Below are 14189 nucleotides of genomic sequence, written 5' to 3'. Positions count from 1 at the left end.
ATTGATACTCATGAAAATAATAACTTAATCAAGTACAATACATTGTACTTGATTAAGTTATTATAATACATAGTACACTATGTATTTCACACTACGTCATATGGACAAATATTTTAATACTTAAGATGATGACAAAGTGAGTAATAATCATCATGCACAATACAAACAATCATATACACAATATAATCCTTACAAACAATAGCATTTATAATATGTATTAGTGGGATCATTATCAAAAATATTTTGTATCAAGTTACATACATTACACAACATAAAGCAAGCGTCTCTAAAAGTACCAATGTCTGTGTCTGTGTTACTTCACGACTATACCAAAACTATCATCATCATCATCGCAGCCCGGAAGACGTCCACTGCTGGACATAGGCCTCCCCCAAAGATCTCCACGACGATCGGTCCTGCGCTGCTCGCATCCAATGCCTTCCAGCGATCTTGACCAGATCGTCGGTCCACGCTGCGTACCAAAACCAATTTTGGTGTAAATGTAGATGGAACTTAAGAGACTGTATGTACTAATCACCCTACGATCGAGAGCGGAGCTGTAATTTGTTTAAATGATGAATGTTGTATAAATGGGGAAAGTTAGTATAATTTTCATACTTAACCTTTATTCCGATCCTTGTGCTTGTAGATCTCGAATCAAACCCGCGACCATCGTAAATAAAGCAGTGCGCTAAACCGCTAAACCACCATGGTGATATATAGTGAAGAGCAGAAACCTCCTGGTATTCTTGAAGCCTCATCCTATTATACTTCACTGGTACACGGTTAGCGCAGTGGTGCGGGAATATTATTCATACTTAAAAGTCATTAAAATAAGAAACGTGTGCTTATTGTCGGATTAAGAAATACTTATTATGTCTATAAATTTAATTATCAAAAAACAATTAAAAGTTATAATATATAGTAGTAGTAGTATATATAGTATTATAATCCTTTCTAATATTATATATTTGACGACCTCGGTGGTCTAGCGGTCTAGCATACCGCTTTACGACCGATGGTCGCGGGTTCGATTCCTCGCACGGCACAAACATTTGTATTCATGAGTATGATTGTTTGTATCGGTCTGGGTTTTTTCTATGTATAATATGTATGTATTTACAAAAAAAAAAAATTATCTATGTATTTGTATCAGTTGTAAGCACAGCCCATAACACAAGCTTTAGCTAGCTTAACTTGGGTCTAGATGGCGCTGTGTGAATTGTCCTGAGATTATTATTATTATTATTAAATATAGAGATAGTACGGATTTTTGTTACGCTTTCACGCAAAAACTACTTAACCGATCATCATGAAATTTTGTTGGAGGTATTAGAATGAACATAGGATTTTATTTAAAACAAAAATTTTGTGGATTCAATGCGAGCGAAGCCGCGGGTAATTGCTAGTTCAAATATAAATTATAGTCTAATCTTGGAATAACCTATGATGTCAACGTCGTTATAAATATCACATGCATATGATAATAGTATTGACTGAAAATCATAATAACATGTTTATTATTTGTGACAACAATTGTTAAATACTCAAAATATCATCTTATTTAAGTATAACAAAATCGTATAATCATAACGAACCAAAACTATCTGTACATCTGTTTGAGCGTTAAGATTTCATGTGAAATCTATTGCAAGAATTTAGTATGAAATTTTCAGAATATGTTATTAAATCGGAGTCAAACTGTAATCTTTAAAAATCTGAAAATTACATTAAATAGGGGTCAAAATAAGGTTTCAGTAAGCTGAGATATATACAAGCAAATGAGGATAATAATAATATTGTGAATATTTTCAATACAACACTTATATTAGTAAAATAATGGATTACGTTATGTATGCTGACACCATCAATAGCTGACAATGTACAAATGTATTTATGTAATTCAAATTCAATTCAAGTTCAAAATATCTTTATTTATGTAGATCTATTACAGCCTCTTATGATATGTCAAATCTACCATCAATACGGAATGATGTCATGATGAGAAGAACGGACAAGAAACTCAGCTTGTATTCTTTTCAAATAAATCGCGGCCACCACTCGTAATTCATATAACAATTGTAATCATACTGCAACTATTTATAAATTTCATTGGACGTTAGACAAAAATTTCCATTTCATCACATATACATTCCTTATTTACCATTGCTTTAGTTTACTGTTATATAATTTTATGTAAATATATTGTATAAATAAAGAAACATTTGAACGCGTACTATATTTAAATACATTTCTGAATTCAAAATATCATTGTTTAATCACATCTTATGTCACGATAATGTCTACATAGAAATCTACTTCAAATATAACTAATGCAAATGTGTCCCTTTTTTTTCTCTTGTGGTATGGTGGTGGGTGCATTTACCCCGATTTTAGGGTATTTCGCAATTCAAAAACAAAACGTCATTAATTTATATCTAGCAACGAACATTTTGTAGAGTAGGAATAAGGATTAGGTTAGAGAATTATATAGGATATAATATTTACAAATAATATATATACAATACCGAACACATTACATTACGTGACCCTTAAAAACGGCTAGACGTATATGTTTTACTTTTATTTTTTGTTGTATTTGTAATTGTTAGGACAAGGTTTCTATGTAGAATATGTTTATAGTTCTTATATGGAAAAATGCTTTGGGTTGACATTATTTTTTTTTATCTGTTTTTCCCGTTTCAGGGAAAGGCAAAAGGGCTCAGCCTATACAGCCATTGTCTTCACAAGTTATATATCTTGAAATGTTGATATGACGTACTCAAAAATAGGTTTGTAAGTTTCTGGGTTCTTCAATAGATTCTGGATAGGATGCGGGATCTCCATTTTATTATATATTTTATAATATAATAATTGATCATTTTAATGCAAGAATGATATTGACATGAATTGACAAATTGACTTGAAGTCGTTTACTTTTAAAATATCATTTGATTTTATTATATGGTAGTACTGTAAAGCATGGATTTTATTCTACTGTATTGCAACATTGTGATTCCGAGCATGTAATTAGTTATATCATAATTATCATTATCTATTACGTTGAACTAATATTTGATAATATTCTCTCCATTGCTATTATGTCACAAAATTTACAAATTCTGTTCTTTAAATATCACAAATTTTAGGTATGTTACTAAGGTATTTCTATCAAGATTATTTGCTCAAACTTATTTACTTTAGTTTTATTTATATTATAACTATGTATATACACATTATTATTTATATAAACTTTGCACAAAGTCGTTTGCACGGGTACCTCTATCTCACATAATTCTGCCGTCAACTGCTTACTTTGTATAAGCTGTGGTTTGTTTGAAACGTGAGATAAGAAAGTGAAATTTCAGACGTTTTAGCCCTCAGGTTTAAAGATAGTTTTTATAAAAAAGAAATCTTACTATAAACGCGAAAATTTGTGAATGTATGGATGTTTGTGACTCTTTCACGAAAAATTACTTAATGGATTTTAATGAAACTTTACAATAATTTAGTTTCTACATTAAAATAACACATACGGGCTATAAATTTCATGCGGGTGAAACAATTTGTACGTAATATTTTATCGTTTTAACTACTATATTGAAACACATAATTAATTCATTGTTAAAAAGATAATAGGAACATTTTACTTATTGTTTATGATTCCCATTTTCTCAGTTTTTTATTAATTAGTAACACTTTATTTTTATTGCCAAAACTTTTATACACAGTGGTACCTATACTGCAATGCCTTGTAATAATTTAATAGTACAATTATTTTGAGTTTGTACGTCTACTATAGTGTACTTAATGTTTTGTTATTGATTTAACGTATTTTTATTGTATTTGTTAGTTTAAAATGGTAATAGTAAACAAAAAATATAAGACGCATTTTATTCATCCGCTCTTCTCTGTATAAAGTATACCTCGGTAATTAATGTTAGCATTCAAAGAAATAATACCAGAATAGCGTGAAAGTAAATTTGCTATCGTAAAATTTTAGGCGTTCCAATAAACGTTTGCAAATTTATATATACCTACTTACCTATAAGTTTTTTTATGGATAATAACGAAATGGTACACACACCTAGCTAATGCTATTCGATGGCAGGGTGTCGGTGGAGGATGATAGGATAAACATGAATTCAAGTAAGTAAGCACATCATTCCTCAGGTATTACTGTATTCCAGAACCGGACCGCATTGAAGTCACTGTTCCTTATGACTGACTATCATTTTCTTTCTTTGTACAACTTACAGATATATGGTAAAAAGTATGAGCATTTCATTCTTTGTTTTCCTAATATTTTGGGTATTAATGCTAAAAATATAAATCACAAAAATTTTATATTTACATTACAAAATGATTATTGTCTACTTAATTACTAAAAATATCTTAAATAACGACTTATTTAAATAACACTTAATATTTAGGTAAAGATAATTCACATATTATACAACATTAGTTTTAAGCCAATGATAATAGGCTCATGAAACTAAATAAATTTAAAAACTAAAAAGAAAAGAACTTCATTTAAACATACATAGTATAAGTAATTCAAAATTTATTGTGAGATTTCCACTTTGTTTCATTATAAAATTGGTTTTACCCGTTGACTATGCCTTTACGATCATCCTGTATTGTTATGGCATATTAATTCTAAAAGCTACATTCATTGATTTGACAAAATTAAATAATTTTATTCAATTCCTTAATTTTTTTATTTCACCAAATTCAACAAAGCTGTAGTTACAAATAGATTATTCTTTATCTATCTATCTAATGTCAACCAACCAATAAATATCTACAATTTTTCTAAACATTCTGAAGGACTATGGTGTGATGCCACCGTGGGCTGTATTTTTTATTGCCGTATCTTATTCTTCAGAAGGAAATTCTTTTATATCTATATTATCTGGCTGAAATTGGTAAGCATTCATACAAAGAGTATAATTTAAAGATTAAAAATTAAAAAAGATGCTATTTTTCAACTTATATCAGTATAAGCCTAATTTATACAAATATCCGTGTCCTCGGCAGACGTCGTGCTGTCCGGAAAAACAGCGCCTACCATCGGGTCCAATTGTATTTTAAACCAATCCATGAACCTTTGAATATGCACATAAAATTTCATCTAAAACGGTCCAGCCGTTTAGTAAGAGTTAAGTGACAAAGATATATAGAATGATATATATTCAAATATAAAGCTAGTGTTTGAACGAAATTTAAAATTAGTTCAAACGCTACAATCGCTGTAATAATAAAACCTTACTACATTTTGTACTCTAATGATATATATCTAAAACGGTCCAGCCGTTTAGTAAGAGTTAAGTGACAAAGATACATAGAATGATATATATTAAAATATAAAGCTAGTGTTTGAACGAAATATTTAAAATTAGTTCAAACGCTACAATCGCTATAATAATAAAACCTTACTACATTTTGTACTCTAATTCTTTAAAAATTGGTCTTAGGCTTTTCAACATCACGCTGCGATCCTTTAGAAGCCGAGTAAATATAAAAAAAAGGAGTAATAACCAATGCACAAGGTGACTGCCATCATTTTTAAATTAACGCATGTAAAACTACAGAGCATAATTATTTGCGTTTTAAAAATAACAACTGAATAGCATCAGCTGATAGCCCTTTAGTTTCTGGAACACATAAATGAGAATACAGGGCTCCAATGAAACACACGACAGCGAATACACAAAAAAGTGGACCCAATCCTAAATAGGTTACTAACGGGTTGAATATGATGAGAGTGATGAAATTCATTGTCCACGCAACACCTAACACGAGACTGTTACAAAGACCACGTACCTGGAATTAGAAAAATACAATTATTGTAATACATATTAAACGACAATCCTTGTGGTCTATCGGTTTGGATAACAAACCAGACGATATTTCAGAAATAATCCCAGAGATGGCGATGGGCTCGCTCCTGCTACAACAGATTCAAATATACCCATCAAAATGCGAGCTTGTTAATTGTTGCGTTCACCAAGACGTCGATAACAGTCGTGATTTTATATTTATATCTGCTTTTGCACATCTTAATTTTAATAATATGATAAAAGCGAAAGTTTGTGAGTATTTATTAATGTTTGTTACTTTTTCACGCAAAAACTGTATGGATTTTGATGAAACTTCACATTATTAGGTATAGCTTGTACATCAGAATAACATATAGGCTATAAATTTTATGCGGGTAAAACCGCAGGCACAGCTAGTATTTTGTAATAATATCTGTTATCCACAACTTTGTTTGCAACAACTTTCATCCGCTATTTCACTTTATCAGATTATTTTCAAAATAAAACTTAGCCTACATTTATTAATTTGTCAAATGAATACACAATTAAAGGTACAAATGGAGAACTTTTATTTAAATCTATTTAGTCATAAAATTGTAACAAACATACACACAAATGGACATTTTCGCATTTACATTTAATATCGATAAATCAGAATTCGTCCAACAGACAATACTTACTTCTGGTAGAAATACTTCAGCAGGCAACACAAACGGTACTACAGCTGCTCCCAAGTTATATACAAAGCAGTATGAATATATCAGGACCACTGTACACCAGACTGGTGCCCAGTGAAACCACAGTTGTGTTCCAAGTAGCAACGCACAGATACCGGATGCAATTGATGATGACGTCAGTAAAGCCTGGTAACGATTGATTGATTTCTTTAGACATTTAGAAAACATTTGGATTAGAGAAGAAAATAATTTTAAAACAAATTATTGGTTAAAATTTGAATTCAATAATCTTTTACTTTTAAGGAATTTCATGATTATTAATACTAGCAACGTGTTCCGACTTTTTACAGAGTAATATGCAAGAAGAGGTCATAAATTTGATTTTTTTTTTTGCACAGACGAACGGTTCGTGTTCTTCTTAATTTGTTTTCTTTATTTCATTGTACTATACTAAGCTTCTTATTTTATTGTCTCATAACCGTTTACAATTGAAATTCTTAATCTATGATCACTCCAAATTGAAATTTCGAGTGAATCAATTTTGGCCAGGCCGCGTATAACCATTTCATGGATTGTAATGTATAATTCTTTAGCTTCAACCACAAACTTTATTTAAAACGAAATTAAAACGTTGAAAGTATAGTTTGTTATAACAGATTTTTTTTCTAAATTCTGTTAAGTATTTCATGAAAATCGAGTCACAATTATTAGTTTTGTGTGTAAAAATATTAATTGCTATCATAAAACTTATTTCTGAAGTAATATTTTACATTATAAATACGCAAAAATCAATTTTCATGTGATGAAAAAACAATTAAACTGACGGCAAATATGATGGTAAGTGGCAAGCATCGCCTATATACGAGGTAGCGTATATGTGATGCACGTTATACTTGTAATGCGCTATTCCGGAGAACTATAATGTCAAGATCCCGTATCCTGTAATTTAATTGTCGTTTCATATCCTTCAAACAAAATATAAGTTGCAAAACTAGGCTGCTTGGCGACTCAACTACGAGTATGTGATACAAAGGCGCCCATGAAGATTTTGTATAAATTCTATCTTAATAATTTTGCAGAAGTAAAAATAATAGTAATTTATACCTTTCGTCCCAGCCTGTCCAACATTAAAGCACATATCAGGCTTCCCACCAAAAAGTCAGAGGCGAGTAAAATAGAGCATAGGTTTGATTCCATTGACGGTAATGCTTCTTTGAAGAGTGGTTCTGCATACACTTGAAGTACAATTGCCCCCATCAATATCGTGGTAGACATAACTACCAAACATGATAAGAGAGCACGTTTTGAAGATGACGACTTCGCTGAAAAAATGATAATTAATTAAAAAATATTGTTGACAGGGAAAATATTACATCTGTCATAAACATGGTAAAACTTATACCTCATGTAACAATGATCAAACTTAACTTGGAAGTTCATTTCATCATTGCGGGCATTGACATATTAATATAAACGAAATATGATTAGCAATGCCCGCAACTTCTAAATTTGTAGAACGCCATCTATTGACTATAAAATCAAACTACAAAAATAAATAAATATATATATACTGTGCCAACTTTTCTAGTAGACGACATATTAAAACTAACACAAATTTCATTGTTTCTCCTCTTTGACCACTTATATTTAATAAAATATTCTGCGAAGATCATTCTAATACCACCTTTATATGAAATCTCAACATAAACACTGACCAAAGAAACTACGGATGAATATAAATAACATTAAGAACATCGGAAGCAGTATTAATATGATATTATCACACATGATGTTTGTTCAAAACATAAAAAGCAAAATACTACAAAAAATAAATTAATTACAAAGTACATAAATAACATTTTACATTATAAAGACATACACAAAGAAAATTACCTACTAAATATTTATATAATAAGTAATAGCAAATATTAAAAATTACAACTAAAATTGTCTCATGTTCTGCTTTGTATTATAATACACAAGAATACATTTTCTGTTTTATCTTAATAATACAAGTACACAAATGTACATACATACATTCATGATTAAAAGCTACTCACCAAGAAATTTCCACTGTGATTCAGTTTTCATTTCTTCATCGGTGCCTTTGTTGTCGAGTAATGTTTCAACTGCATTTATATCTGTAATACAATAAACAATTATTTCATTGTTTATGAAAATACTATTAGATTCATAATCACATTTCGCTAGAAATGTTCTAACTTAAATAGGTACGTTTTTAATATTATTTTGAAATCTTAAAACAGTATGTAAACTTCTTACATCTGGAGTTTCAAAATAACATAAAGTGAATGTTATACTTTATTCAAAGTCGTCTGCAGGTTTCATCTAGTTTACTTATTTTACCACCATACAATGGTAGAAATAACTGTATTTCATTTTTAAGAATGACGTTGGACAGTGAAATTACTGTGTACGATGGCATGATATCTTAACCTTCAGGAATATCAACGTTGTCGTAATCGCACATCTTGGTGTAAGAATTTATTATAATTATCTCTATTCAATAAAGAAATATTAGCTTATATTAAGGAAATAATTAATACTTCTTAATTATTTCTAATTATAACAATGTTTTATGAATTTATGTACCTAATCATACGTAGCATCCTCTATTGCACTTAGACCTTAGTCATTTTTATCTTTATTTTAGTATTACAGAATGATCTCTTGTTTTATTACCTTTTTCCTGTAATAGCCTCTCTATCCTTGGATCTAATAGCAATTTAATTTTTTTTATCTCCGTTTCAACTACTTTGGAATTTGCGTCTACTCGTCTGTAGAAAGCTATTGATTTCGCTGCATCCTGAAATATATATATTTTTTAAAACGTATAGTTCAAATATCAAAATTTTTGATACCGTCATTTATTTATATAAATGAACAATACTACAGGTGGTATGTCTCTCTGGAGACACCTTTACTGAATGGTGATCTTTGTAATCCTCGTCATGTCAGTTCAAATGAACCGAAATAAATATGCAAAAATAATAATAAAAATTAAGTGATCGCTGTCAAAGACATATGAGAAAAACTATTATAGGGGCTCTCCAACAACGTGCTGTTAGGGTTTTTCTGTGTTTGTCTGTGCTTTTGTGCAGGCATTGTCTAAGTTTTAAAGAATTTAGATACAGTTTTCAATAATATATTATGCTAAAATTTCGTTCATTTTATTCCAATCGGTTTACAAATGATAAAATTAATTATACTAAATCGCGAGATCAGTTAGTATATATGTATGTAGATAATATAGTAATACAGATTTATAACACAATAAGCTTTACACATATGTATATATCCAGTTTGATCTTGGGTTTTCCTTAGGTTCGTCACACTTTGTATTCCTATATAATTTTATCAAGTTTTACCTCCTAGTATATTCATTAATTTTATTTGCAGCGTACCTTATCTTACGTATTGTTTACTTGTGAATATAATTTTGTAGCTTTACTTTATTTGTTTTATAATAGTCGTTACGTTTGTCTTTATTTATAGACTAATTAATAAAGACCTTTTTAATTCAAAGAATGTGGTAATTCGAAAGGTCTACTCACTAGCTACTAGGTACTGGGCAATCATAACCTGTATGGATGAATGATGATTTACACCCGAGTGATACTGACACCAAAAAAAATTGTATATTAATTTATATTTCTGACTGAATATCAAGCAAACACTATCAAACTAAAAAATATTCCTAGAGAAGGCAGTAGGCTCGCCATTAAAATATACTCATCGAAATAGTGGATGTGTTGCGTTCACCACATCATCATCATCGTTGATAATGATTCTAACATCTGGGATAGCAGGCATGTTAGTTTATTTCTATAATAAACAAGGTTGGTAAATAAGGACTGTAATTTAAATTGTATCAAGCATTAATTCGTTACTGTACGTCGGTAACTTTATTTATTGATTTTAATAATTATTATTTTGCTAATTCTGTATGTGTAACATATTCTTCTTTTGAAACCTCTATACATTTTTTTACAAAAGTGAAGTATTTGTTTAGTTGTCTTAGGAACTGCTGTTTTGAAAATTTATTATACTGTTCGATAGCTAATTTATGTAGGCTATATAAAATCAAGCTTCAACCAATATGTAACGCAGACGAAGTAGTAGTTCTTAATCAGTTACATTTAAATGCTTGAATTTTAACTTACTATAATTGAATATATTAAGAAAATTTAAAAAACTTGTTAAATAGTTAAAGCGTACCTAGCGCAATTTTTATGCTACGTTTACATTCAGCCGCTTCCCCTGCCAATCGCGCTGCCGGAAATATTGCTGGGCGACAACTGAGCGAGAGGGCTGAATGTAAAAACACGCTGCCACTCGTGCTGCCAGTCCTTTGACTCGCGCACGAAAAATCGCCAATCGAGGGAGCGCCGGGCAGCGCGAGTGGCAGCGCTAATAGCATGGAAAGTGTTTCCACTCGTGTATACACTCTCGCGCTGCTCACTTCCCTGTCCACTCGGGCTGAGTGTATGAAAAAGTCTAGAAATAATATAATATTGGTATAGACTGGTAATGATGATATAGTATAGTGGAATTAGTGTAACCTTACCTCAAGTTTTCCCTTTTGTACCAGAAAAACAGGAGATTCCTTGAGTAGCGCCAACATCAATATATAAAGGATCGATATAATCAAATGTGTCTTCACCACTTGATGATATGATAAGTAACCGCCCAGTACATATGATACCAGTAATCCAATGAAGTAACACGATGCCACAGTCGATGCCAGGGCACCTCTTATAGAATCTTGACATATTTCAGATATATACACAGCCGAAACCACTTGACCCGCAGCGCCAGCGCCAGCAAATCCAACTGATGCAAGTACCAGGGGCACATGAGTCGTAAAAGATATTACTGTCCAAGCAATCTGGAAACACCAAGTAGGAGATTTTGTACAAAACCGTCTACGTGAGTCCTCTTATTCTACCGGCAAGCAGCTTGTCTTATACGCTGTGCTATGGTTTGAAAGTTAAATTGCAGGATACGGAAATATGAGATCTTAGTCCTCAGAAATGAGAATACTTAGGATACCCATTCCTATCATATAGGTAGTACAATTTCATTTTATTATGTCCATAGTCTTGTTAATATTTATAAGAGACAATAACATAAAAAAAGGACTATAATCGAATTATAAAGTAAGAGTCATGACACCTTAATTCTCTGGAATTGGAACGTACGAATGGTATGATGGGTCGCATGGTAACGTGATATCGGTAGTGCTGTTCATGCATATAGGCAATTGTTACCGCTTACCATCAAATGGGCAGTTAGTTATAATGGCAAATATCCATTCCAATTACATTAAAAAAACACGTACCACAAATGGTATTCCAAACAGCATAGCCGCGTACTTCCTACCAATTTTATTGAGAACATAACCACAGAATGGTGTTACAATTAATGCTCCAATGTTTGTCAAACTTCCCAACAGTGACATCTCCGTTTGTGACATGGGTGCTGATAAGACTGTGTCATTGGACATAAAGTTGGCGGCTGTGTACGATGGCCACGCATAGACGAATCCTGTGAGACTCATCAAAAGGGAAACTGCAAGGAAATACATCAAAAAATATATGACTCTTTAGGTAGACATCTTAGTGGTCTAGAAGTTTAACCCATCGCATTACTTCCGATGGACGCGGGTTCGATTTCTTGCACGATGCAAACATCAGTGTTCATTTATATAAATGTATTTAGATAATTTTATTAGTAAGGTATCCATAACACAAGTCCGGCCTAACTAGAATCTAAATGATTCTGTGGGAATTGTCCTGGGTTATTAATGATATAACAAAAATAGTTCTTGTAAGGAATCTTTCTTTTTACGTTTTTATCTGAAGTAAAGGACAAACAATTTAGTGACCGTATGACCGATACTTGATGGAAAGTGGTAATTATCGCCAGTATACATAAACAGCACAACGGACGTATAGAAATACCCACGCACGCAACTTTGTATTAAATTTACCTTTTTTAAACTTTGCCTCATTTAAATCACAAACAACGAAAAGCTAATGATTATTGATAAATAAATAAATATAAATTAATAACTTACTGGCCAATGTGCCCAATCCTTGAACAATAATGGCGGAAAATTTCACTTTCTCTCCAGTCATTTTTATACTTTATTTGTCGATAAATAATTTAAATATGAAGAGCTGTAGGAACTCTCCACCACTTACTAACTTAATTAATGTTAACTTGTGCTATAGTATATCATTTTAACATTCAGTCTAACCATTATCTTTACGACGCGACGTGATCCAACATTGTTATATAGATTACTATAATGGATAGATTATGTTAATGACAATAGACATATCATAAACAATAGCTTTACTTGTGTACTTTTGATTTTTGTGTACTGTGATAGTTATATTCTGTAATTTTAATGTCATTGTCCCTTCTTTAGAATTTTCAACGTTGTTTAGGCAAATATTTCTACCAATAGCTTTGAGTTTGTTTGTTTGTTTAAAAGGTGAAGTACCTATAATATAGCACTGGTATTACGAGATATTGAGACACAATAACTTACCATCAAATTACCAAAATTACGACGTTACTCATTATCAGCTCATTAGAGTAAGATTTTGTACTCAATAATAAGTATAAAAATCTTTGTCGCAACTTAATAATTGATCCTCTCATTACAAGGTATAATTTAGTTTACAGGTTTGATATAGCATAGTATGGACTTTCCAACTTCATTCTTCTAAGTTGAAAAATTATACTATGGATAGTATAATTTTCGAATGGAAACACAGGAGGAATGCGGAAAACAGTGTATTTTATGATATATCGTAAAATGGCTGTTTTTATTGTATTAAAAAAGTAGTATGACATATAATAAAACAATATATAATTCTCTCAGCAAACGAGTATATTTCTTCTTTATTTCCAATATATAAATAAAGAATACGAAAGGTACTAAGTACTTCTTGTTCATATTTCTGAATAGACTAAAGTTCACTTCTTCATAATAAAAATAATGACAGAGACATAGAGAAGCTATGTAATCGTAGTATGCACTCGGCTATAGAAATAGTCTCAAGCAACAAATTATATTTATTACAGTAATAATTAATGAATTTAACAATAATAATTAAATTTCTTGTCTAAATTATACATCGAGAACATTTTATAATTTATTTATTACCAAAAATAATAAAAAGAAAATATTTACTTTTTATTATTTTTGGTAATTAATACAAAAATATTTATAAAAAAATAATCTATATTTCCTACCAATATATAACAATATTTTTTCATATATATGAGGTTAAACGAGTTTGCTGCTCTCCTAATGGTAAGTGATTATCGCCTATGAGCTCCCTCAACACCAGGGGAAATGCACGTGCGTTGCCGTCCTTTTAAAAAGGAGTAAGCTCTTTTCTAGAGGGTTTCAATATCGTATCGTTTCGGAAATACCATTGCTGGAAGGTGATTCCTCAATGTGCCGGGCAAAAAGTTTCTGGAAAAATGCAGGATGGAATATCGTCATCTGATATTCGCATTTAGATAAATAATAATGCAGATATTTTTACCAAATAAAACATTATTACATATGGAACTAAAATGAGAACTCCAGTTGTCGGTAGTTAGGGTTATAGATTCAAAAACCTCTTGGCGTTCCTAACATTACTAT

At 30.9% G+C, this 14189-nt stretch overlaps 1 protein-coding gene across 1 annotated transcript; it reads right to left on the bottom strand.

The window, feature by feature from the left end:
- Positions 1 to 5601: 5601 nt before the first annotated feature.
- On the bottom strand, positions 5602 to 12765 carry LOC131849561 (facilitated trehalose transporter Tret1-like). The gene is made up of 8 exons (XM_059199653.1): positions 12600 to 12765; positions 11862 to 12091; positions 11088 to 11408; positions 9203 to 9326; positions 8560 to 8640; positions 7604 to 7821; positions 6503 to 6685; positions 5602 to 5826 (listed from the first exon to the last, which is right to left on the bottom strand). The coding sequence occupies exons 1-8, from the start codon at positions 12658 to 12660 to the stop codon at positions 5602 to 5604; spliced, it is 1443 nt and encodes a 480-aa protein (XP_059055636.1). The 5' UTR covers positions 12661 to 12765.
- Between the last annotated feature and the right edge of the window lie 1424 nt (positions 12766 to 14189).

The sequence above is a fragment of the Achroia grisella genome, unplaced genomic scaffold (assembly GCF_030625045.1).
Source record: "Achroia grisella isolate CSIRO2021 unplaced genomic scaffold, CSIRO_AGI_Agris_v1 utg660, whole genome shotgun sequence".
NCBI classification, from domain to species: domain Eukaryota; kingdom Metazoa; phylum Arthropoda; class Insecta; order Lepidoptera; family Pyralidae; genus Achroia; species Achroia grisella.
Note: the sequence above shows the minus strand (reverse complement) of the source record. Positions and strands in the feature narration are given on the sequence as shown.

What these genes read in the sequence shown, in the direction of transcription:
- LOC131849561 (XM_059199653.1), bottom strand. Translation starts at nt 12,660, where the DNA reads ATGACTGGAGAGAAAGTGAAATTTTCCGCCATTATTGTTCAAGGATTG. An exon ending in AGGATTGGGCACATTGGCCA is followed by an intron (nt 12,092 to 12,599) that starts GTAAGTTATTAA and finishes ATTTCCTTGCAG; the next exon opens with TTTCCCTTTTGATGAGTCTC. An exon ending in GAGGCTATTACAGGAAAAAG is followed by an intron (nt 8,641 to 9,202) that starts GTAATAAAACAA and finishes ATTGTATTACAG; the next exon opens with ATATAAATGCAGTTGAAACA.